This window comes from Somniosus microcephalus, chromosome 15 (assembly GCF_052327205.1).
Source record: "Somniosus microcephalus isolate GS21.2 chromosome 15, FLI_Smic_1.0, whole genome shotgun sequence".
NCBI classification, from domain to species: Eukaryota; Metazoa; Chordata; class Chondrichthyes; order Squaliformes; family Somniosidae; genus Somniosus; species Somniosus microcephalus.
In genome coordinates this window covers 126566174-126589136 of record NC_141001.1, presented here as the reverse complement: position 1 = coordinate 126589136, position 22963 = coordinate 126566174, and the positions used below count along the sequence as shown (strand labels likewise).

General features: G+C 65.2%; 1 protein-coding gene across 1 annotated transcript in view; it reads left to right on the top strand.

The window, feature by feature from the left end:
* The window catches only part of LOC147107226 (uncharacterized), a 364341-nt gene that overhangs the window by 199932 nt on the left and 141446 nt on the right, over window positions 1–22963 (top strand). Inside the window, exons 6-7 of the mRNA XM_086008443.1 lie at window positions 2735–2833; window positions 4709–4844. Of these exons, the coding sequence (XP_085864569.1) occupies window positions 2735–2833; window positions 4709–4844 (235 nt within the window). The remainder of the gene's footprint in view (window positions 1–2734; window positions 2834–4708; window positions 4845–22963) is intronic.

Sequence of the window (22963 nt, the reverse complement as noted above, 5' to 3'; positions counted from 1 at the left end):
GCAGTACTGAGGGAGTGCCGCACTGTCGGAGGGGCAGTACTGAGGGAATGCCGCACTGTCGGAGGGGCAGTACTGAGGGAGCGCCGCACTGTCGGAGGGGCAGTACTGAGGGAGCGCCGCACTGTCGGAGGGGTAGTACTGAGGGAGTGCTGCACTGTCGGAGGGGCAGTATGAAGGGAGCGCTGCACGTCAGAGGGGCAGTACTGAGGGAGTGCTGCACTGTCGGAGGTGCCGTCTTTCAGATAAGACGTTAAACTGAGGCCCCGTCTGCCCTCTCAGGTGAACATAAAAGATTCCACGGAACTATTTCAAAGTAGAGCAGGGGAGTTCTCCCCTGGTGTCCTGGGGCCAATATTTATCCCTCAACCAACATCACTAAAACAGACTATCTGGTCATTATCACATTGCTGTGTGTGGGAGCTTGCTGTGTGCAAATTTGCTGCCAGATTTCCTACATTGCAACAGTGACTGCACTTCAAAAAGTACTTCATTGGCTGTAAAGTGATTTGGGACGTCCGTTGGTCGTGAAAGACGCTATAGAAATGCAAGCCTTTCTTTTTTCAATTACCTTTTGAAAGTTACTCTTGAATCTGCTTCCACAGTCCTTTCAGGCAGCGCAACAACTCGCTGTGTAAAAAAAATTCTCCTCCTCTCCCCCTGTTTCTTTTGCTCATTATCATCACTCTGTTTCCTCTGGTTACCGACCCTCCTGCCACCGGAGACAGTTTCTCTTTATTTACTCCATCAAAACCCTTCATGATTTTGAACACCTCTATCAAACCTCCTCTTAACCTTCTCTGCTCTAAGAACAATCCCAACTTCTCCAGTCTCTCCACATAACGTGACATCAAGAAACGGCTGAGCGCACTGGATACAGCAAAGGCTATGGGTCCCAACAACATCCCCGCTATCGTGCTGAAGACTTGTGCTCCAGAACTAGCCGCGCCTCTAGCCAAGCTGTTCCAGTACAGCTACAACACTGGCATCTATCCAACAATGTGGAAAACTGCCCAGGTATGTCCTGTCCACAAAAAGCAGGACAAATCCAACCCGGCCAATTACCGCCCCATCAGTCTACTCTCAATCATCAGCAAAGTGATGGAAGGTGTCATCGACAGTGCTATCAAGCGGCACTTACTCACCAGTAACCTGCTCACTGATGCCCAGTTTGGGTTCCGCCAAGACCACTCGGCTCCCGACCTCATTACAGCCTTGGTCCAAGCATGGACAAAGGAGCTGAATTCCAGAGGTGAGGTGAGAGTGACTGCCCTTGACATCAATGCAGCATTTGACTGAGTGTCGCATCAAGGAGCCCTAGTAAAACTGAAGTCAATGGGAATTGGGGGGAAGCTCTCCACTGGCTGGAGTCGTACCTAGCACAAAGGAAAATGGTTGTGGTGGTTGAAGGTCAATCATCACAGCCCCAGGACATCGCTGCAGGAGTTCCTCAGGGCCGTGTCCTAGGCCCAACCATCTTCAGCTGCTTCATCAATGACCTTCCCTCCAACATAAGGTCAGAAATGGGGATGTTCAGCGCCATTCACAACTCCTCAGATAATGAAGCAGTCCATGCCTGCATGCAACAAGACCTGGACGATGTACAGGCTTGGGCTGATAAGTGGCAGGTAATATTTGCACCACAGAAGTGCCAGGCAATGACTATCTCCAACAAGCGAGAGTCTAACCACTGTCCCTTGACATTTAACGGTATTACCATCGCCGAATCCCCCACCATCAACATCCTGGGGGTCACCATTGACCAGAAACTTAACTGGACCAGCCACATAAATACTGTGGCAACAAGAGCAGGTCAGAGGCTGGGTATTCTGCGGCGAGTGTCTCACCTCCTGACTCCCCAAAGCCATTCCACCATCTACAAGGCACAAGTCAGGAGTGTGATGGAATACTCTCCACTTGCCTGGATGAGAGCAGCTCCAACAACACTCAAGAAGCTCGACTCAATCCAGGACAAAGCAGCCCGCTTGATTGGCACCCCATCCACCACCTTAAACACTCACTCCCTCCACCACCGGCGCACCGTGGCTGCAGTGTGTACCATCTACAAGATGCACTGCAGCAACTCGCCGAGGCTTCTTCGGCAGCACCTCCCAAACCCGTGACCTTTACCACCTAGAAGGACAAGACAGCAGGTCCATTGGAACACCACCACCTGCAAGTTCCCCTCCAAGTAACACACCATCCTGACTTAGAAGTATATCGCCGATCCTTCATAGTCGCTGGGTCAAAATCCCAGAACTCCCTCCCTAACAGCACTGTGGGAGCACCTTCACCACACGGACTGCAGCGGTTCAAGAAGGCAGCTCACCACCACCTTCTCAAGGGCAACTAGGGATGGGCAATAAATGCCGGCCTTGCCAGCGATGCCCACACCCCATATACAAATAAAAAAAAGAGCCTCATCCCTGGCACCATAATAGTAAATCTCCCCTGCACCCTCTCCAAGGCCTTGACACCCTTCCTAAAGTGTGGGGCCCAGAATTGGCCACAATACTCCAGCTGCGGCCTAACCAGTGATTTAAAGGTTTACCATAACTTCCTTGCTTTTATACTCTATTCCTCTATTCATAAAGTCAAGGATCCCGTGAGCTTTTTCAACAGCCTTCCCAACCTGTCCTGCCAACTTCAAAGACTTGTGTACCTGCACCCCCAGGTCGCTCTGTTCCTGCTCCCCTTTAAAATTACACCATTTACCAGTTATTTACCTGTTTTCCAGTGTACTCTGGGGACCAATCCGATCAGTGTTGCTGCTCCAGCCCTGGATGGCGATAGCTTTGTGCTGGACATGGCCACATCAGCGGTGGCTTTGGGAAAGGTATGGCAGAGTTTCATTGTTTACGTTCAAGTGATTTATTTTAAACTACACATTTAAGCTCATCTTCCGAAACCCAGATCCGTGCCTTTCTCACCTCTAGACTCGACTATTCCAACGCTCTCCTGGCCGGCCTCCACCTTCCACCCTCCATAAACTCCAGCTCATTCAAAACTCTGCTGCCCGTGTCCTAACTCACACCCAGTCCCGTTCACCCATCACCCCCTGTGCTCACTGCCCCGTGTCCTAACTCATACCCAGTCCCGTTCACCCATCACCCCCTGTGCTCACTGCCCCGTGTCCTAACTCATACCCAGTCCCATTCACCCATCACCCCCTGTGCTCACTGCCCCGTGTCCTAACGCGCACCCCGTCCCGTTCACCCATCACACCCTGTTCTCACTGCCCCGTGTCCTAACTCACACCCAGTCCCGTTCACCCATCACCCCCTGTGCTCACTGCCCCGTGTCCTAACTCACACCCAGTCCCGTTCACCCATCACCCCCTGTGCTCACTGCCCCAATGTCCTAACTCACACCCAGTCCCGTTCACCCATCAGCCCCTGTGCTCACTGCCCCGTGTCCTAACTCATACCCAGTCCCGTTCACCCATCACCCCCTGTGCTCACTGCCCCGTCTCCTAACTCGCACTGTGTCCCGTTCACCCATCACCCCCTGTGCTCACTGCCCCGTGTCCTAACTCACACCCAGTCCCGTTCACCCATCACCCCCTGTGCTCACTGCCCTGTGTCCTAACTCATACCCAGTCCCGTTCACCCATCACCCCCTGTGCTCACTGCCCCGTGTCCTAACTCGCACCCAGTCCCATTCATCCATCACCCCCTGTGCTCACTGCCCCACGTCCTAACTCACACCCAGTCCCGTTCACCCATCACCCCCTGTGCTCACTGCCCCGTGTCCTAACTCACACCCAGTCCCGTTCACCCATCACCCCCCGTGCTCACTGCCCAGTGTCCTAACTCACACCCAGTCCCGTTCACCCATCACCCACTGTGCTCACTGCCCCGTGTCCTAACTCACACCCAGTCCCGTTCTCCCATCACCCCCTGTGCTCACTGCCCCGTGTCCTAACTCGCACCCAGTCCCATTCACCCATCACCCCCTGTGCTCACTGCCCCATGTCCTAACTCACACCCAGTCCCGTTCTCCCATCACCCCCTGTGCCCACTGCCCCGTGTCCTAACTCACACCCAGTCCCGTTCACCCATCACCCTGTGCTCACTGCCCCGTGTCCTAACTCACACCCAGTCCCGTTCACCCATCACCCCCTGTGCTCACTGCCCCATGTCCTAACTCACACCCAGTCCCGTTCACCCATCACCCCCTGTGCTCACTGCCCCGTGTCCTAACTCACACCCAGTCCCGTTCACCCATCACCCCCTGTGCTCGCTGCCCCGTGTCCTAACTCGCACCCAGTCCCATTCACCCATCACCCCCTGTGCTCACTGCCCCGTGTCCTAACTCACACCCAGTCCCGTTCACCCATCACCCCCTGTGCTCACTGCCCTGTGTCCTAACTCACACCCAGTCCCGTTCACCCATCACCCCCTGTGCTCACTGCCCCGTGTCCTAACTCACACCAAGTCCCGTTCGCCCATCACCCCCTGTGCTCACTGACCAACATTGGCTCCCGGCCCGGCAACGCCTCAATTTCAAAATTCTCATCCTTGTTTTCAAATCCCTCCATGACCTCACCCCTCCCTATCTCTGTAATCGCCTCCAGCTCTGCAATCCTCCGAGATATTTGCCCTCCTCCAATTTCACTACATTAAAGGTGCTATATAAATGCAAGTTGTTGTTGTGTGTACCCGATGTGCAGGAACATACTTGTGGAGCTGTGCCATCTCCTTCTCTTTAGGTAGAAGTACAGCACAGACGTGGAGAGAAGGTTCCAGTCGGATGGGGGTGCGATGCCAATGGCAGAGAGAGCACTGATCCAGCACAGGTCCTGAAGGGTGGCGGGCTGGTGCCTCTGGGGGGCAGTGAGGCGACAAGTAAGAGTTATCTTTATCAACATGTCTTTTGTACAAGGTCATTATGGATGAGGAAGGCCATTCAGCCCATCTGAATTCAACAACCCAGAGAGATCATAACCCACCCCGCCCCACCAACCATTGCAGCATCCAATTGTCTCTTTCATGATCCCAGGGATTTCTCCTCCTGCTCTATCCCGGATTCCATTCCATGTCTCGGTCGCTCTCTGTAAGAAGAAGAATTTTCCTGGTATCTGTTCTGAATTTGCCTTTTACTAATTTGAACCATGACCCTTTGTCCTACTACATACAAACACACAACATACAAACGCACAACATACAAACACACAACATACAAACACACAACATACAAACACACAACATACAAACGCACAACATAGAAACGCACAACATACAAACGCACAACATACAAACGCACAACATACAAACGCACAACATACAAACGCACAACATACAAACACACAACATACAAACACACAACATACAAACGCACAACATAGAAACGCACAACATACAAACGCACAACATACAAACACACAACATACAAACACACAACATACAAACGCACAACATACAAACGCACAACATACAAACACACAACATACAAACGCAGATAATACAAACACACAACATACAAACACACAACATACAAACATACAAAATTAACAGTCAGAAAAAGACCAACTGCTCCAGCAAGCCTGGCCCAATATCTACTTCTGCAACTTAATTTAAAATAATTTTCTGGATTTACCTGTTCCATTCCCTTAAGAATCGCGTAACTCCCTGTATCCTGGGGAACGGCACTCCCCGCACTGAACCCCGGGGAAGCCCACTCCCTGCGCTGAACACCGGGGAACCCCACTCCCTGCGCTGAACCCCGGGGAACCCCACTCCCCGCACTGAACCCCGGGGAACCCCACTCCCCGCACTGAACCCCGGGGAAGCTCACTCCCCGCACTGAACCCCGGGGAACCCCACTCCCCACACTGAACCCCGGGGAACCCCACTCCCCGCACTGAACCCCGGGGTACCCCACTCCCCACACTGAACCCCGGGGAACCCTACTCCCCGCACTGAACCCCGGGGAACCCCACTCCCCGCACTGAACCCCGGGGAACCCCACTCCCTGCACTGGACCCCGGGGAAGCCCACTCCCCGCACTGAACCCTGGGGAACCCCACTCCCCACACTGAACCCCGGGGAACCCCACTCCCTGCACTGGACCCCGGGGAACCCCACTCCCCACACTGAACCCCGGGGAACCCCACTCCCTGCACTGGACCCCGGGGAACCCCACTCCCCACACTGAACCCCGGGGAACCCCACTTCCCGCACTGAACCCCGGGGAACCCCACTCCCCGCACTGAACCCCGGGGAACCCCACTCCCCACACTGAACCCCGGGGAATCCCACTCCCCACACTGAACCCCGGGGAACCCCACTCCCCACACTGAACCCCGGGGAACCCCACTCCCCACACTGAACCCCGGGGAACCCCACTCCCCGCACTGAACACCGAGGAACCCCACTCCCCGCACTGAACCCAGGGGAGCCCCACTCCCCACACTGAACCCCGGGGAACCCCACTCCCCGCACTGAACCCCGGGGAACCCGACTCCCCGCACTGAAACCCGGGGAACCCCACTCCCCGCACTGAACCCCGGGGAACCCCACTCCCCGCACTGAACCCCGGGGAACCCCACTCCCCGCACTGAACCCTGGGGAACCCCACTCCCGCACTGAACCCCGGGGAACCCCACTCCCCACACTGAACCCCGGGGAACCCCACTCCCCGCACTGAACCCAGGGGAGCCCCACTCCCCACACTGAACCCCGGGGAACCCCACTCCCCGCACTGAACCCAGGGGAGCCCCACTCCCCGCACTGAACCCCGGGGAACCCCACTCCCCACACTGAACCCCGGGGAACCCCACTCCCCGCACTGAACCCAGGGGAGCCCCACTCCCCACACTGAACCCCGGGGAACCCCACTCCCCACACTGAACCCCGGGGAACCTCACTCCCCGCACTGAACCCCGGGGAATCCCACTCCCCGCACTGAACCCAGGGGACCCCACTCCCCACACTGAACCCCGGGGAACCCCACTCCCCACACTGAACCCCGGGGAATCCCACTCCCCGCACTGAACCCAGGGGAGCCCCACTCCCCACACTGAACCCCGGGGAACCCCACTCCCCGCACTGAACCCCGGGGAACCCCACTCCCCACACTGAACCCCGGGGAACCAAACTCCCCGCACTGAACCCCGCGGAACCCCACTCCCCGCACTGAACCCCGGGAAACCCCACTCCCCACACTGAACCCCGGGGAACCCCACTCCCCAAACTGAACCCCGGGGAACCCCACTCCCCACACTGAACCCCGGGGAACCCCACTCCCCACACTGAACCCCGGGGAACCCCACTCCCCAAACTGAACCCCGGGGAACCCCACTCCCCACACTGAACCCGGGGAACCCCACTCCCCGCACTGAACCCCGGGAAACCCCACTCCATTACACTGAACCCCGGGGAACCCCACTGCCCGCACTGAACCCCGGGGAACCCCACTCCCCGCACTGAACCCCGGGGAACCCCACTCCCCACACTGAGCCCCGGGGCACCACACTACCCGCACTGAACCCCGGGGAACCCCACTCCCCGCACTGAACCCCAGGGAACCCCACTCCCCGCACTGAACCCCGGGGAACCCCACTCCACGCACTGAACTCCGGGGAACCCCACTCCACGCACTGAACCCCGGGGAACCCCACTCCCCGCACTGAACCCCGGGGAACCCCACTCCCCGCACTGAACCCCGGGGAACCCCACTCCCCGCACTGAACCCCGGGGAACCCCACTCCCCGCACTGAACCCCGGGGTACCCCACTCCCCAAACTGAGCCCCGGGGAACCCCACTCCACGCACTGAACCCCGGGGAACCCCACTCCCCGCACTGAACCCCGGGGAACCCCACTCCCCACACTGAACCCCGGGGAACCCCACTCCCCGCACTGAACCCCGGGGAACCCCACTCCCCGCACTGAACCCCGGGGAACCCCACTCCCCGCACTGAACCCCGGGGAACCCCACTCCCCGCACTGAACCCCGGGGAACCCCACTCCCCGCACTGAACCCCGGGGAACCCCACTCCCCACACTGAACACCGGGGAACCCCACTCTCCGCACTGAACCCCGGGGAACCCCACTCCCCACACTGAACCCCGGGGAACCCCACTCCCCGCACTGAACCCCGGGGAACCCCACTCCCCGCACTGAACCCCGGGGAACCCCACTCCCCGCACTGAACCCCGGGGAACCCCACTCCCCGCACTGAGCCACGGGGAACCCCACTCCCCGCACTGAACCCCGGGGAACCCCACTCCCCGCACTGAACCCCGGGGAACCCCACTCCTCGCACTGAACCCCAGGGAACCCCACTCCCCGCACTGAACCCCGGGGAACCCCACACCCCGCACTGAACCCCGGGGAACCCCACTCCCTGCACTGAACCCCGGGGAACCCCACTCCCCGCACTGAACCCCGGGGAACCCCACACCCCGCACTGAACCCCGGGTACCCCACTCCCCGCACTGAACCCCGGGGAACGCCACTCCCCGCACTGAACCCCGGGGAACCCCACTCCCTGCACTGAACCCCGGGGAACCCCACTCCCCGCACTGAACCCCGGGGAACCCCACTCCCCGCACTGAACCCCGGGGAACCCTACTCCCCGCACTGAACCCCGGGGAACCCCACTCCCCGCACTGAACCCCGGGGAACCCCACTCCCCGCACTGAACCCCGGGGAACCCCACTCCCCGCACTGAACCCCAGGGAATCCCACTCCCCACTCTGAACCCCGGGGAACCCCACTCCCCACACTGAGCCCCGGGGAACCCCACTCCCCAAACTGAGCCCCGGGGAACCACACTACGCGCACTGAACCCCGGGGAACCCTACTCCCCGCACTGAACCCCGGGGAACCCCACTCCCCGCACTGAACCCCGGGGAACCCCACTCCCCGCACTGAACCCCGGGGAACCCCACTCCCCGCACTGAACCCCAGGGAATCCCACTCCCCACTCTGAACCCCGGGGAACCCCACTCCCCACACTGAACCCCGGGGAACCCCACTCCATACACTGAGCCCCGGGGAACCCCACTCCCCAAACTGAGCCCCGGGGAACCACACTACCCGCACTGAACCCCGGGGAACCCCACTCCCCGCACTGAACCCCAGTGAATCCCACTCCCCACTCTGAACCCCGGGGAACCCCACTCCCCACACTGAGCCCCGGGGAAACCCACTCCCCAAACTGAGCCCCGGGGAACCCCACTACCCGCACTGAACCCCGGGGAACCCCTCTCCCCACACTGAACCCCAGTGAACCCCACTCCCCGCACTGAACCCCAGGGAACCCCACTCCCCGCACTGAACCCCGGGGAACCCCACTCTCCGCACTGAACCCCGGGGTACCCGACTCCCCGCACTGAACCCCGGGGAACCCCACTCCCCGCACTGAACCCCAGGGAACCCCACTCTCCGCACTGAACCCCGGGGAACGCTACTCCCCGCACTGAACCCTGGGGAACCCCACTCCCCGCACTGAACCCCGGGGAACCCCACTCCCCACACTGAACCCCGGGGATCCCCACTCCCCGCACTGAACCCCGGGGAACCCCACTCCCCACACTGAACCCCGGGGATCCCCACTCCCCACACTGAACCCCGGGGAACCCCACTCCCCACACTGAACCCCGGGAAACCCCACTCCCCACACTGAACCCCGGGGATCCCCACTCCCCGCACTGAACCCCGGGGAACCCCACTCCCCACACTGAACCCCGGGGATCCCCACTCCATCCACTGAACCCCGGGGAACCCCACTCCCCGCACTGAACCCCGGGGAACCCCACTCCCCACACTGAACCCCGGGGAACCCCACTCCCCACACTGAACCCCGGGGAACCCCACTCCCCGCACTGAACCCCGGGGAACCCCACTCCCCACACTGTACCCCGGGGAACCCCACTCCCCGCACTGAACCCCGGGGAACCCCACTCCCCACACTGAACCCCGGGGATCCCCACTCCCCGCACTGAACCCCGGGGAACCCCACTCCCCGCACTGAGCCACGGGGAACCCCACTCCCCGATCTGAACCCCGGGGAATCCCACTCCCCGCACTGAACCCCGGGGAACCCTACTCCCCGCACTGAACCCCGGGGAAGCCCACTTCCCACAATGAACCCTGGGGAACCCCACTCCCCGCACTGAACCCCGGGGAACCCCACTCCCCGCACTGAACCCCGGGGAACCCCACTCCCTGCACTGATCCCCGGGGAACCCCACTACCCGCACTGAACCCCGGGGAACCCCACTCCCCGCACTGAACCCCGGGGAACCCCACTCTCCGCACTGAACCCCGGGGAACCCCACTCCCCGCACTGAACCCCGGGGAACCCTACTCTCCGCACTGGACCCCGGGGAACCCCACTCCCCGCACTGAACCCCGGGGAACCCCACGCCCCGCACTGAACCCCGGGGAACCCCACTCTCCGCACTGAACCCCGGGGAACCCCACTCTCCGCACTGAACCCCGGGGAACCCCACTCCCCGCACTGAACCCCGGGGAACCCCACTCCCCGCACTGAACCCCGGGGAACCCCACTCCCCACACTGAACCCCGGGGAACCCCACTCCCCACACTGAACCCCGGGGAACCCCACTCCCCGCACTGAACCCCGGGCAACCCCACTCCCCGCACTGAACCCCGGGCAACCCCACTCCCCGCACTGAACCCCGGAACCCCACTCCCCGCACTGAACCCCGGGGAACCCCACTCCCCGCACCGAACCCCGGGGAACCCCACTCCCCGCACTGAACCCCGGGGAACCCCACTCCCCGCACTGAACCCCGGGGAACCCCACTCCCCGCACTGAACCCCGGGGAACCCAGTCCCCACACTGAGCCCCGGGGAACCCTACTCCCCGCACTGAACCCCGGGGAACCCCACTCCCCGCACTGAACCCCGGGGCACCCCACTCCCCGCACTGAACCCCGGGGAACCCCACTCCCCGCACTGAACCCCGGGGAACCCCACTCCCCGCACTGAACCCCGGGGAACCCCACTCCCCGCACTGAACCCCGGGGAACCCAGTCCCCACACTGAGCCCCGGGGAACCCCACTCCCCGCACTGAACCCCGGGGAACCACACTCCCCACACTGAGCCCCGGGGAACCCCACTCCCCGCACTGAACCCCGGGGAACCACACTCCCCGCACTGAACCCCGGGGAACCCCACTCCCCACAATGAACCCCGGGGAACCCCACTCCCCGCACTGAACCTTGGGGAACCCCACTCCCCGCACTGAACCCCGGAGAACCCCACTCCCCGCACTGAACCCCGGGGAACCCCAATCCCCGCACTGAACCCCGGGGAACCCCACTCCACGCACTGAACCCCGGATAACCCCACTCCCCGCACTGAACCCCGGGGAACCCCACTCCCCACACTGAACCCCGGGGATCCCCACTCCCTGCACTGAACCCCGGGGAAATCCACTCCCCGCATTGAATCCCGGGGAACCCCACTCCCCGCACTGAACCCCAGGGAACCCCACTCCCCGCACTGAACCCCGGGGAACCCCACTCCCAGCACTGAACCCCGGGGAACCCCACTCCCCGCACTGAACCCCGGGGAACCCCACTCCCCACACTGAACCTCGGGGAACCCCACTCCCCGCACTGAACCCCAGTGAACCCCACTCCCCGCACTGAATCCCGGGGAACCCCACTCCCCACACTGAACCCCGGGGAACCCCACTCCCCGCAATGAACCCCGGGTAACCCCACTCCCCGCACTGAACCCCGGGGAACCCCACTCCCCACACTGAACCCCGGGGAACCCCACTCCCCGCACTGAACCCCGGGGAACCCCACTCCACGCACTGAACCCCGGGGAACCCCACTCCCCGCACTGAACCCCGGGGAACCCCACTCCCCGCACTGAACCCCGGGGAACCCCACTCCCCGCACTGAACCCCGCGGAACCCTACTCCCCGCACTGAACCCCGGGGAACCCCACTCCCCACACTGAACCCCGGGGAACCCCACTCCCCGCACTGAACCCCGGGGAACCCGACTCCCCGCACTGAACCCTGGGGAACCCCACTCCCCGCACTAAACCCTGGGGAACCCCACTCCCCACACTGAACCCCGGGGAACCCCACTCCCCGCACTGAACCCCGGGGAACCCCACTCCCCGCACTGAACCCCGGGGAACCCCACTCCCCGCACTGAACCCCGGGGAACCCCACTCCCCGCACTGAACCCCAGTGAACCACACTCCCCGCACTGAACCCCGGGGAACCCCACTCCATACACTGAACCCCGGGGAACCCCACTCCCCGCACTGAACCCCAGTGAACCACACTCCCCGCACTGAACCCCGGGGAACCCCACTCCCCGCACTGAACCCCGGGGAACCCCACTCCCCGCACTGAACCCCGGGGAACCCCACTCCCCGCACTGAACCCCAGTGAACCACACTCCCCGCACTGAACCCCGGGGAACCCCACTCCCCACACTGAACCCCGGGGAACCCCACTCCCCGCACTGAACCCCGGGGAACCCCACTCCCCGCACTGAACCCCGGGGAACCCCACTCCCCACACTGAACCCCGGGGAACCCCACTCCCCGCACTGAACCCCGGGGAACCCCACTCCCCACACTGAACCCCGGGGAATCCCACTCCCCGCACTGAACCCCGGGGAACCCCACTCCCCACACTGAACCCCGGGGAACCCCACTCCCCGCACTGAACCCAGGGAACCCCACTCCCCGCACTGAACCCCGGGGAACCCCACTCCCCGCACTGAACCCCGGGGAATCCCACTCCCCGCACTGAAACCCGGGGAACCCCACTCCCCGCACTGAACCCTGGGGAACCCCACTCCCCACACTGAACCCCGGGGAATCCCACTCCCCGCACTGAACCCCGGGGAACCCCACTCCCCGCACTGAACCCCGGGGAACCCCACTCCCACACTGAACCCTGGGGAACGCTACTCCCCCGCACTGAACCCCGGAGAACCCCACTCCCCGCACTGAACCCCGGGGAACCCCACTCCCCGCACTGAACCCCGGGGAACCCCACTCCCCACACTGAACCCCGGGGAACGCTACTCCCCGCACTGAACCCCGGAGAACCCCACTCCCCACACTGAACCCCGGGGAACGCTACTCCCCGCACTGAACCCCGGGGAACCCCACTCCCCACACTGAACCCCGGGGAACGCTACTCCCCGCACTGAACCCCGGAGAACCCCACTCCCCACACTGAACCCCGGGGAACCCCACTCCCCAAACTGAGCCCCGGGGAACCCCACTCCCCGCACTGAACCCCGGGGAACCCCACTCCCCGCACTGAGCCAACGGGGAACCCCACTCCCCGCACTGAACCCCGGAGAACCCCCACTCCATACAGTGAACCCCGGGGAACCCCACTCCCCGCACTGAACCCCGGGGAACCCCACTCCCCGCACTGAACCCCGGGGAATACCACTCCCCGCACTGAACCCCGGAGAACCCCACTCCATACAGTGAACCCCGGGGAACCCCACTCCCCGCACTGAACCCCGGGGAACCCCACTCCCCGCAGTGAACCCCGGAGAACCCCACTCCATACAGTGAACCCCGGGGAACCCCACTCCCCGCACTGAACCCTGGGGAACCCCACTCCCCGCACTGAACCCCGGGGAAGCCCACTCCCTGCACTGAACCCCGGGGAACCCCACTCCATACACTGAACCCCGGGGAACCCCACTCCCCACACTGAACCCCGGGGAACCCCACTCCCCGCACTGAACCCTGGGGAACCCCACTCCCCGCACTGAACCCCGGGGAACCCCACTCCCCCGCACTGAACCCCGGGGAACCCCACTCCCCGCACTGAACCCCGGAGAACCCCTGTCCCCGCACTGAACCCCGGGGAACCCCACTCCCCGCACTGAACCCTGGGGAACCCCACTCCCCACACTGAACCCCGGGGAACCCCACTCCCCGCACTGAACCCCGGGGAACCCCACTCCCCGCACTGAACCCCGGAGAACCCCACTCCCCGCACTGAACCCCAGGGAACCCCACTCCCCGCACTGAACCCCGGGGAACCCCACTCCCCGCACTGAACCCCGGAGAACCCCACTCCCCGCACTGAACCCCGGGGAACCCCACTCCCCGCACTGAACCCCTGGGAACCCCACTCCCGCACTGAACCCCGGGGAACCCCGCTCCCTGCACTGAACACCGGGGAACCCCACTCCCCGCACTGAACCCCGGGGAACCCCACTCCCCGCACTGAACCCCGGGGAACCCCACTCCCCGCACTGAACCCCGGGGAACCCCACTGCCCGCACTGAACCCGGGGAACTCCACTCCCCGCACTGAACCCCGGGGAACCCTACTCCCACACTGAACCCCGGGGAACCCCACTCCCCGCACTGAACCCCGGGGAACCCCACTCCCCGCACTGAACCCTGGGGAACCCCACTCCCCACACTGAACCCCGGGGAATCCCACTCCCCACACTGAATCCCGGGGAACCCCACTCCCCGCACTGAACCCCGGGAACTCCACTCCCCGCACTGAACCCCGGGGAACCCTACTCCCCACACTGAACCCCGGGGAACCCCACTGCCCGCACTGAACCCCGGGGAACCCCACTCCCCGCACTGAACCCCGGGGAACTCCACTCCCCGCACTGAACCCCGGGGAACCCTACTCCCCACACTGAACCCCGGGGAACCCCACTGCCCGCACTGAACCCCGGGGAACCCCACTCCCCACACTGAACCCTGGGGAACCCCACTCCCCGCACTGAACCCCGGGGAACCCCACTCCCCACACTGAAACCCCGGGGAACCCCACTGCCCGCACTGAACCCCGGGGAACCCCACTCCCCGCACTGAACCTCGGGGAACCCCACTGCCCGCACTGAACCCCGGGGAACCCCACTCCCCACACTGAACCCTGGGGAACCCCACTCCCCGCACTGAACCCCGGGGAACCCACTCCCCACACTGAACCCCGGGGAACCCCACTGCCCGCACTGAACCCCGGGGAACCCCACTCCCCGCACTGAACTCCGGGGAACCCCATTCCCCGCACTGAACCCTGGGGAACCCCACTCCCCACACTGAACCCCGGGGAACCCCCACTCCCCGCACTGAACCCCGGGGAACCCCACTCCATACACTGAACCCCGGGGAATCCCATTCCCCGCACTGAACCCCGGGGAACCCCACTCCCCGCACTGAGCCCCGGGGAACCCCACTCCGCACACTGAACCCCGGGGAACCCCACTCCCCGCACTGAACCCCGGGAACTACACTCCCCGCACTGAACCATGGGGAACCCCACTCCCCACACTGAACCCCGGGGAACCCCACTCCCCGCACTGAACCCCGGGGAACCCTACTCCCCACACTGAACCCCGGGGAACCCCACTCCCCGCACTGAACCCCGGGGAACCCCACTCCCCACACTGAACCCCGGGGAACTCCACTCCCCACACTGAACCCCGGGGAACCCCACTGCCCGCACTGAACCCCGGGGAATCCCACTGCCCGCACTGAACCCCGGGGAACCCCACTCCCCGCACTGAACCCCGGGGAACCCCACACCCCGCACTGAACCCCGGGGAACCCCACTCCCCACACTGAACCCCGGGGAATCCCACTCCCCGCACTGAACTCCGGGGAACCCCATTCCCCGCACTGAACCCTGGGGAACCCCACTCCCCACACTGAACCCCGGGGAACCCCACTCCCCGCACTGAACCCCGGGGAACCCCACTCCCGCACTGAACCCCCGGGGAACCCCACTCCCCGCACTGAACCCCGGGGAATCCCACTCCCCGCACTGAACCCCGGGGAACCCCACTCCCCACACTGAACCCCGGGGAACCCCACTCCCCGCACTGAACCCTGGGGAACCCACTCCCCGCCCTGAACCCCGGGGAATCCCACTCCCGGCACTGAACCCCGGGGAACCCCACTCCCCACACTGAACCCCGGGGAACCCCACTCCCCGCACTAAACCCGGGGAACCCCACTCCCGCACTGAACCCCGGAGAACCCCACTCCATACACTGAACCCCGGGGAATCCCACTCCCCGCACTGAACCCCGGGGAACCCCACTCCCCACACTGAAACCCGGGGAACCCCACTCCCCGCATTGAATCCCGGGGAACCCCACTCCCCGCACTGAGCCACGGGGAACCCCACTCCCAGCACTGAACCCCGGGGAACCCCACTCCCCGCACTGAACCCCGGGGAACCCCACTCCACGCACTGAACCCCGGGGAACCCCACTCCCGCACTGAACCCCGGGGAACCCCACTCCCCGCATTGAACCCCGGGGAACCCCACTCCCCGCACTGAACCCCAGGGAACCCCACTCCCCGCACTGAACCCCGGGAATCCCACTCTCTGCACTGAACCCCGGGGAACCCCACTCCCCACACTGAACCCCGGGAACCCCACTCCCCGCACTGAACCCCGGGGAACCCCACTCTCCGCACTGAACCCCGGGGAACCCCACTCCCCGCACTGAACCCCGGGGAACCCCACTCCCCACACTGAACCCTGGGGAACCCCACTCCCAGCACTGAACCCCAGGGAACCCCACTCCCCGCACTGAACCCCGGGGAACCCCACTCCCTCGCACTGAACCCCGGGGAATCACACTCCCCGCAATGAACCCCGGGGAACCCCACTCCCCGCACTGAACCCCGGGGAACCCACACCATTACACTGAACCCCGGAGAACCCCACTCCATACAGTGAACCCCGGGGAACCCCACTCCCCGCACTGAACCCCGGGGAACCCCACTCCCCGCACTGAACCCTGGGGAACCCCACTCCCCGCACTGAACCCCGGGGAACCCCACTCCCCGCACTGAACCCCGGTTACCCCCACTCCACGCACTGAACCCCGGGGAACCCCACTCTCCGCACTGAACTCCGGGGAACCCCACTCCCCTCACTGAACCCCGGGGAACCCCACTCCCCGCACTGAACCCCGGGGAACCCCACACTGAACCCCGGGAACCCCACTCCCCGCATTGAACCCCGGGGAACCCCCACTCCCCACACTGAACCCCGGAAAACCCCACTCTCCACACTGAATCCCGGGGAACCCCACTCCCCGCACTGAACCCCGGTGAACCCCACTCCCCGCACTGAATCCCGGGGAACCCCACTCCCCGCACTGAACCCCGGGGAACCCCACTCCCCACACTGAACCCCGGGGAATCCCACTCCCCGCACTGAACCCCGGGGAACACCACTCCCCACACTGAACCCCGGAAAACCCCGCTCTCCACACTGAACCCCGGGGAACCCGACTCACCGCACTGAACCCCGGGAAACCCCACTCCGCGCACTGAACCCCGGGGAACCCCACTCCCTGCACTGAACCCCGGGGAACCCCACTCCCCGCACTGAATCCCGGGGAACCCCACTCCCCGCACTGAACCCCGGGAACCCCACTCCCCACACTGAACCCCGGGAATCCCAATCCCCGCACTGAACCCCGGGGAACCCCAATCCCCGCACTGAACCCCGGGGAACCCCACTCCCCACACTGAACCCCGGGGAATCCCACTCCCCGCACTGAACCATGGGGAACCCCCACACCCGCACTGAACCACGGGGAACCCCACTCCCCACACTGAATCCCGGGGAACCCCACTCCCCACACTGAACCCCGGGGAACCCCACTCCCCGCACTGATCCCCGCACTGAACCCCGGGGAACCCCACTCCCCACACTGAACCCCGGGGAACCCCACTCCCTGCACTGAACCCCGGGGAACCCCATTCCCCGCCCTGATCCCCGGGGAACCCCACTCCCCGCACTGAACCCCGGGGAACCCCCACTCCCCGCACTGAACCCCGGGGAACCCCACTCCCCGCACTGACCCCTGGGGAACCCCACTCCCCGCACTGAACCCATGGGAACCCCACTCTCCGCACTGAACCCCGGGGAACCCCACTCCCCACACTGAACCCCGGGGAACCCCACTCCCCGCACTGAAACCACAGTGAACCACACTCCCCACACTGAACCCCGGGGAACCCCCACTCTCCGCACTGAACCGCGGGGAACCCCACTCCCCGCACTGAACGAACCCCGGGGAACCCCCACTCTCCGCACTGAACCCCGGGGAACCCCCACTCCCCGCACTGAACCCCGGGGAACCCCACTCCCCACACTGAACCCTGGGGAACCCCACTCCCCCGCACTGAACCCCGGGGTGCCCCACTCCCCGCACTGAACCCCGGGGAACCCCACTCCCCGCACTGAGCCCCGGGGAACCCCACTCCCCGCACTGAACCCCGGGGAACCCCACTCCCCGCACTGAACCCCGAGGAACCGCACTCCCCACACTGAACCCCAGTGAACCACACTCCCCGCACTGAACCCCGGGAAACCCCACTCCCCGCACTGAGCCCCGGGGAACCCCACTCCCCACACTGAACCCCGGGGATCCCCACTCCCCGCACTGAACCCCGAGGAACCGCACTCCCCACACTGAACCCCAGTGAACCACACTCCCCGCACTGAACCCCGGGAAACCCCACTCCCCGCACTGAGCCCCGGGGAACCCCACTCCCCGCACTGAACCCCGGGGAACCCCACTCCCCGCACTGAACCCCGGGGAACCCCACTCCCCTCACTGAACCCCGGGGAACGTCACTCCCCTCACTGAACCCCGGGGAACCCGACTCCCCAAACTGAACCCCGGGGAACCCCACTCCCTGCACTGAACCCCGGGGAACCCCATTCCCCGCCCTGAACCCCGGGGAACCCCATTCCCCGCCCTGAACCCCGGGGAACCCCACTCCCCGCACTGAACCCCGGGGAACCCCACTCCCCAAACTGAACCCCGGGGAACCCCACTCCCTGCACTGAACCCCGGGGAACCCCACTCCCTGCACTGAACCCCGGGGAACCCCATTCCCCGCCCTGAACCCCGGGGAACCCCACTCCCCGCACTGAACCCCGGGGAACCCCACTCCCCACACTGAACCCCGGGGAACCCCACTCCCCACACTGAACCCCGGGGAACCCCACTCCCCGCACTGAACCCCGGGGAACCCCACTCCCCACACTGAACCCCGGGGAACCCCACTCCCTGCACTGAACCCCGGGGAACCCCATTCCCCGCCCTGAACCCCGGGGAACCCCACTCCCCACACTGAACCCCGGGGAACCCCATTCCCCGCACTGAACCCCGGGGAACCCCACTCCATACACTGAACCCCGGGGAACCCCATTCCCCGCACTGAACCCTGGGGAACCCCATTCCCCACACTGAACCCCGGGGAACCCCACTCCCCACACTGAACCCCAGGGAACCCCACTCCCCGCACTGAACCCCGGGGAACCCCACTCCCCACACTGAACCCCGGGGAACCCCACTCCCCGCACTGAACCCCGGGGAACCCCACTCCCCACACTGAACTCCGGGGAACCCCATTCCCCGCACTGAACCCTGGGGAACCCCACTCCCCACACTGAACCCCGGGGAACCCCACTCCCCGCACTGAACCCCGGGGAACCCTACTCCCCACACTGAACCCCGGGGAACCCCACTCCCCGCACTGAACCCCGGGGAACCCCACTCCCCACACTGAACCCCGGGGAACCCCACTCCCGCACTGAACCCCGGAGAACCCCACTCCATACACTGAACCCCGGGGAATCCCACTCCCCGCATTGAATCCCGGGGAACCCCACTCCCCGCACTGAGCCACGGGGAACCCCACTCCCAGCACTGAACCCCGGGGAACCCCACTCCCCGCACTGAACCCCGGGGAACCCCACTCCCCGCACTGAACCCCGGGGAACCCCACTCCCCGCATTGAACCCCGGGGAACCCCACACCCCGCACTGAACCCCGGGGAACCCCACTCCCCGCACTGAACCCCGGGGAACCCCACTCCACGCACTGAACCCCGGGGAACCCCACTCCCCGCACTGAACCCCGGGGAACCCCACTCCCCGCATTGAACCCCGGGGAACCCCACTCCCCGCACTGAACCCCAGGGAACCCCACTCCCCGCACTGAACCCCGGGGAATCCCACTCTCCGCACTGAACCCTGGGGAACCCCACTCCCCGCACTGAACCCCGGGGAACCCCACTCCCCGCACTGAACCCCGGGGAACCCCACTCCTCGCACTGAACCCCGGGGAATCACACTCCCCGCAATGAACCCCGGGGAACCCCACTCCCCGCACTGAACCCCGGGGAACCCACACCATTACACTGAACCCCGGAGAACCCCACTCCATACAGTGAACCCCGGGGAACCCCACTCCCCGCACTGAACCCCGGGGAACCCCACTCCCCGCACTGAACCCTGGGGAACCCCACTCCCCGCACTGAACCCCGGGGAACCCCACTCCCCGCACTGAACCCCGGTTACCCCCACTCCACGCACTGAACCCCGGGGAACCCCACTCTCCGCACTGAACTCCGGGGAACCCCACTCCCCTCACTGAACCCCGGGGAACCCCACTCCCCGCACTGAACCCCAGGGAACCCCACTCCCCGCACTGAACCCCGGGGAACCCCACTCCCCGCACTGAACCCCGGGGAACCCCACTCCCCGCACTGAACCCAGGGGAACCCCACACTGAACCCCGGGGAACCCCACTCCCCGCATTGAACCCCGGGGAACCCCACTCCCCGCATTGAACCCCGGAAAACCCCACTCTCCACACTGAACCCCGGGGAACCCCACTCCCCGCACTGAACCCCGGTGAACCCCACTCCCCGCACTGAATCCCGGGGAACCCCACTCCCCGCACTGAACCCCGGGGAACCCCACTCCCCACACTGAACCCCGGGGAACACCACTCCCCACACTGAACCCCGGAAAACCCCGCTCTCCACACTGAACCCCGGGGAACCCGACTCACCGCACTGAACCCCGGGAAACCCCACTCCGCGCACTGAACCCCGGGGAGCCCCACTCCCCGCACTGAACCCCGGGGAACCCCACTCCCCGCATTGAACCCCGGGGAACCCCACACCCCGCACTGAACCCCGGGGAACCCCACTCCCCGCACTGAACCCCGGGGAACCCCACTCCACGCACTGAACCCCGGGGAACCCCACTCCCCGCACTGAACCCCGGGGAACCCCACTCCCCGCATTGAACCCCGGGGAACCCCACTCCCCGCACTGAACCCCAGGGAACCCCACTCCCCGCACTGAACCCCGGGGAATCCCACTCTCCGCACTGAACCCTGGGGAACCCCACTCCCCGCACTGAACCCCGGGGAACCCCACTCCCCGCACTGAACCCCGGGGAACCCCACTCCTCGCACTGAACCCCGGGGAATCACACTCCCCGCAATGAACCCCGGGGAACCCCACTCCCCGCACTGAACCCCGGGGAACCCACACCATTACACTGAACCCCGGAGAACCCCACTCCATACAGTGAACCCCGGGGAACCCCACTCCCCGCACTGAACCCCGGGGAACCCCACTCCCCGCACTGAACCCTGGGGAACCCCACTCCCCGCACTGAACCCCGGGGAACCCCACTCCCCGCACTGAACCCCGGTTACCCCCACTCCACGCACTGAACCCCGGGGAACCCCACTCTCCGCACTGAACTCCGGGGAACCCCACTCCCCTCACTGAACCCCGGGGAACCCCACTCCCCGCACTGAACCCCAGGGAACCCCACTCCCCGCACTGAACCCCGGGGAACCCCACTCCCCGCACTGAACCCCGGGGAACCCCACTCCCCGCACTGAACCCAGGGGAACCCCACACTGAACCCCGGGGAACCCCACTCCCCGCATTGAACCCCGGGGAACCCCACTCCCCACACTGAACCCCGGGGAACCCCACTCCCCGCATTGAACCCCGGAAAACCCCACTCTCCACACTGAACCCCGGGGAACCCCACTCCCCGCACTGAACCCCGGTGAACCCCACTCCCCGCACTGAATCCCGGGGAACCCCACTCCCCGCACTGAACCCCGGGGAACCCCACTCCCCACACTGAACCCCGGGGAACACCACTCCCCACACTGAACCCCGGAAAACCCCGCTCTCCACACTGAACCCCGGGGAACCCGACTCACCGCACTGAACCCCGGGAAACCCCACTCCGCGCACTGAACCCCGGGGAGCCCCACTCCCCGCACTGAACCCCGGGGAACCCCACTCCCCGCACTGAACCCCGGGGAACCCCACTCCCCGCACTGAACCCCGGGGAACCCCACTCCCCGCACTGAATCCCGGGGAACCCCACTCCCCGCACTGAACCCCGGGGAACCCCACTCCCCACACTGAACCCCGGGGAATCCCAATCCCCGCACTGAACCCCGGGGAACCCCAATCCCCGCACTGAACCCCGGGGAACCCCACTCCCCACACTGAACCCCGGGGAATCCCACTCCCCGCACTGAACCCCGGGGAACCCCACACCCGCACTGAACCACGGGGAACCCCACTCCCCGCACTGAACCCCGGGGAACCCCACTCCCCACACTGAACCCCGGGGAACCCCACTCCCTGCACTGAACCCCGGGGAACCCCATTCCCCGCCCTGATCCCCGGGGAACCCCACTCCCCGCACTGAACCCCGGGGAACCCCACTCCCCGCACTGAACCCCGGGGAACCCCACTCCCCGCACTGACCCCTGGGGAACCCCACTCCCCGCACTGAACCCCGGGGAACCCCACTCTCCGCACTGAACCCCGGGGAACCCCACTCCCCACACTGAACCCCGGGGAACCCCACTCCCCGCACTGAACCCTGGGGAACCCCACTCCCCACACTGAACCCCGGGGTACCCCACTCCCCGCACTGAACCCCGGGGAACCCCACTCCCCGCACTGAGCCCCGGGGAACCCCACTCCCCGCACTGAACCCCGGGGAACCCCACTCCCCGCACTGAGCCCCGGGGAACCCCACTCCCCGCACTGAACCCTGGGGAACCCTACTCCCCGCACTGAACCCCGGGGAACCCTACTCCGCGCACTGAGCCCCGGGGAACCCCACTCCCCGCACTGAACCCCGG